This window comes from Vombatus ursinus, unplaced genomic scaffold, assembly GCF_900497805.2.
Source record: "Vombatus ursinus unplaced genomic scaffold, bare-nosed wombat genome assembly UNPS02012429.1, whole genome shotgun sequence".
Lineage (NCBI taxonomy): Eukaryota > Metazoa > Chordata > Mammalia > Diprotodontia > Vombatidae > Vombatus > Vombatus ursinus.
This window is the reverse complement of record NW_020952207.1, coordinates 1,631-5,968: the sequence shown is the minus strand read 5'-3', so window position 1 is coordinate 5,968 and position 4,338 is coordinate 1,631. Positions and strand designations below refer to the sequence as shown.

The 4,338-nt window shown below is 45.2% G+C and overlaps 1 protein-coding gene across 1 annotated transcript; it reads right to left on the bottom strand.

The window, feature by feature from the left end:
* Positions 1-60: 60 nt before the first annotated feature.
* LOC114039929 (ubiquitin-like protein 5) lies at positions 61-864 on the bottom strand. The gene has a single exon (XM_027857860.1). The coding sequence runs from the start codon at positions 337-339 to the stop codon at positions 61-63; it is 279 nt and encodes a 92-aa protein (XP_027713661.1). The 5' UTR covers positions 340-864.
* Positions 865-4,338: the final 3,474 nt, after the last annotated feature.

The window sequence follows — 4,338 nt, the reverse complement described above, 5'->3', positions numbered from 1 at the left end:
GCCGGGTCGCCGGGTCGCCGGGTCGCCGGGTCGCCGGGTCGCCGGGTCGCCGGCCGTCCCCTATTGGTAATAGAGCTCCAGGTTCATTCCGTCGTGGATTTCATAGTCCCCCAGCGTCACGTGGTCCTTGAACACCGTGTACCACTTCTTCAGGACGATCTTGTGCCAGCGGGTGCCCGTCTGAGCCGCAATCAGCTTCTTCAAGTCCCCGATGGAGTCGTCGGGGTTGCACTTCACACGGACCTTCTTGCCCAGCCGGTCGTTGCACACAACCTCGATCATGGCTCCCTGACGCCCTGGGCCACCAGCAGCAGCTGCAGCGTGGGCCTCAGTGCGCATGTGCTCTCGCAGGCCGCGGGCTGCCTTTTATGGGCACCGGAAACCGTAAACCGTAAACCGGAAGCCCGCAACCGGAAGCCGCTCTATTAACTTGTGCAAGTTGAACCTGTGAACGCCCCTCCCCCACCCACTTCAAAGTGATGGCACCAAGTATCTGGAGCTACCAAGATACTTGAGAATTGTGGTGTTAGAGCATGCAGATGCTCCTAGAGACCGACCCACCCTCCTAGAGTCTACACTTCAAAACCAGCTATTCCCTTCCAAACTTTTTCCTTTCCCTGAACAACGAGGGATGGGACCAGGTGTCCCGCTCTCCCCTCCAGCCCTCACCATCCAGGCTGTGTGCTTTCCCAGTCTGACAAGATCTGACTTGGAGCCAATGGGTCAGAAAGCTAAGACAGCAGGGGTCTCCAGCACCTGGCATAGGGTGGAGGCCTTTCCCTAAACTATGAAACTATGAATTCTTTTAAATGGTTTTCCTAAGGCTGCTTCTGGTGACTGTAGACTGCATCCTTTCTCTGCCCATTACTGACTTTTTTTTTTAAATTTCCAAGAGTTCATTTGGCTTCCTTTCTTTGGGTTAGGATGATGCCTTACATATACCAATCCAGGGCTGGTAAGACTGGGGGAATGGGGGGTGGGGAGTGATTGATAAATCTTATAAGGAAAGATCTTCCATGTCCCCTGTATGACTCTAAACATTGGGCTATAAGCCAGAGTGTGGTTATTTATGTTGACCTGAGAATTTAGCCAGTTCTCAGGAAAGATGTGCTCTGGGAACCTGGCCAGTTCATCAGAGCATATCAAGTTAATTAATATTCTAAGATGTTTTGCTTACTCCAGGAACTTGGCCAGTTCCTACTAGAATCATGGACACCTCTAGCACTGGGCCTTCTTTGTTAGAGGCCCTATTTAAATCCTAATTCGGAAAGCCACTTTTGGATTCTCATCTATGGAGAGGACGCTCTGCCTGGGACTTTCCCAATCGGGACCCTGAAAGCTGTACCCAGGTAATCCCCAGCTTGGACTTCAGGTGTTGGTGCTTCCCTGAATTGGTGATGTTTTCTTGTATTATTGCTTTATCCTTTGTGTTCTTAGCCTAACTATAGTTATATTGCTGATTGTATGTTGCTGTAAATCTAGCTTTTCTACACTTCTGTTAGCATCTTAAATAAAGGTACCTTCACTTCTTTCTCTAGGAGTAGGAGCTAATCTGAACCATGTTTTTCTTCCTTAATCACACAGAGGGATCCCATCTGCTCCATTCATCCTCTTCACATTGTTGGGCTCAGTAAGCAAAGAAATAAACCCACTGAAGCCTCTTCTACCTCCTCCAGTCTGGATCACCCTGCTAAATAGTCAAAGGCAGGATGGCCTGCCCTCTTCTATTCCCTCCTTAGCCCCCCCCCCCCCCCCCCATGACTTGGTTATTTTAAATCTTTAGGTGTTGGTTTGGCCTTGGCCTTGGCCTATGGCCTGTGCAGTGGAGGTTGGCCCCAAAGAACCTATCGGGGGAAATATGTAAATCCCCTTTTCTACAGGCACTATCTCCACCTGTGGTAAGTGGGAAAAAAAAAAACTCAGGGACCAAAATACACAATCTCAATCATAAGTAGCTAAGGAGTGAGTGTAGGAGAGGGGTGGGGAACCGGCCACCTCAAGGCCACATGTGGCCTTCTAGGTCCTTGGGTTTGGTCTTTTGACTCAGTCCAAATTTACAAGACAAATCTTTTTATTAAGGGGATTTGTTCTGTGAAGTTTAGATTTAGTCAAAGGACTGCACTTGAGGAGCTAGAGGGCCACATGTGGCTTTGAGGCCCCAGGTTCCCCACCCCTGGTTTAGGCACTAGCTAGAGGAAAAGAAGGATTGTATCCTTTACTCCAACTAGAATTCCTCCCAGCATGTAGCTGGAGTTTAAGAGGAAATAGAGTTAGAACTTGGAAGTGCTACTGTGATTGGATGAACAACTCTTAAAATGAGAGTTGTTCCCAAAGTGGAATGGGCTACCTCTGAAGATTGGGGAAAAGGACCATTCTCATTGGAGGACTTTGAGGGGAGGCAGAATCAATTACCTTTAGCTGGGATCTTTAAAACGGAATGGTGCTTCAGTTATGGGTGGGATTTCAATTCAGAAATTCAGATTCTAGTTTCCCCCTAGTAAGCTCTGGAGGGACTTAAGCTTCTAGGCCAGGCTTTGATTAGGTGAGAATACAATATCATTGATTAGATCATGGGCTGGGCCGGGCTGGGCTGGGGTGGAAGGGATGAGCCCACCTGGTATAGTAGAATGAGCAGTACTTCTGGCCCTCTAATTCCAAAGACCTCCTTCAAATCCCATCTCTGACACCTACTACCGGTGGGACTTTGGGCAAATCACCTAACCTCCCTGAGCCTCAGTTTCTTCATTTGCAAAGATAGCTTATATCCCCCCCATAAGGGACTCAGGAGTCCAAGTGCTAACTGCAAGTCTGAATTCCTTTGCCTTAAAATTGAAGTTTTGTGGCCTGTGCAGTGGAGGTTGGCCCCAGAGAACCTATTGGGGGAAATATGTAAACCTCGTTTTCTACAGGCACTATCTCCACCTGTGGTAAGTGGAGAAAAAACTCTGGGACCAAGATATACAATCTCAAACATAAGTAGCTAAGGACTGAGTGTAAGACAGGGGCAGGGAATATGCAGCCTTGAGGCCACATGTGGCCTATATCCAGGGCTTCTGAAATCTGGGAGTAAGTACCCTGTAAGATCTTCCAGCACCTTGGGTCTTGTGACCTGGAAGACTCTCTCATTGTAGCAAGGGCCTTCCTATCCTTTTATTTAGGGTATGGTTAATTTCATATGGTGTGCAAATGAAATAATATATTTTTGGGGTTACCTAATGTATCCCATCTTAATGGGTTCAAGCACAGGAATTAAAGGGTCTAAGGTTGTAGTTTGAGGGTTTTTTTTTGTTTTGTTTTGTTTTGTTTTCGCTTAGGCAGTTGGGGTTAAGTGACTTGCCCAGGGTCACACAGCTACAGTTATGTGTCTGAGGCTGGATTTGAACTCAGGTCGTCCTGACTCCAAGGCCAAAGCTCTATCCACTGTGCCACCTAGCTGCCCCCTGTAGTTTGGGTTCTTACACACTTCTTACCAGGCAAATTCAATTCAGTCCAATTGAATAAGCATCTATTAATCACCTACGTACAAAGCACTATGGATAATTGGATCATGGATTTCAACTACTGATTCTTTGGTGCAAGTGAGTTAATTTCATCTGTATCAGCCTAATAAATCTTATAGGCTTATAATATCTGGTAAGAATTCCTTATGCTAGTAAGCAATTGACAATTGATCATTAGTTACTTAACTATATAATGATAATCATAATGATAATATAAAAATGATAATCACAGGATTGCTTATTACTGGAGAAATAATTGTCAGAAGGTCTAGTACAGAGAAACCTCCATTTTAGAGATTTCCTTTGACAACTGTATGCCAGAGGTTCTTTTCTTAACTGTTTATGTGCCATGGACACCCTTGGCATTCTGAAGAAACCTGTGGACCCCTTCCCATAATGATGCTTTTAAACAAATAAAATATACGATTATGAAGGAAACCAATTATATTTGAATACAGTTGTCAAAATAGTAAACAAATTCACAGATACAGTAATTGTGGCCTCTGCACAAACAGAAGTTAAAATAAACACTATCATTTTACTAATAATAAAAAAAAAGAATAGGCAGGGAAGTTAGAGGATATTTAGTCCCACTCCTTCATTCTACAGATGGGGAAGCTGCCCAATTAACTTTATTCTCTTCTATAGGCAGGGTGGCATAATGCAAAGAAAGGGCTTTGGAGCCAGGAGGATCAAGGTTTAAGTCCCATTTCTTCTCTATACCAGCATGTAGTAATACCTTATAAATTCTTGTGAACTGATTGCTCAGTGACCTAAACAACTCTCTAAGACTATAATTTGCAGAGAAGATGCTGACCTGCATTGGTAGAGGGAACTT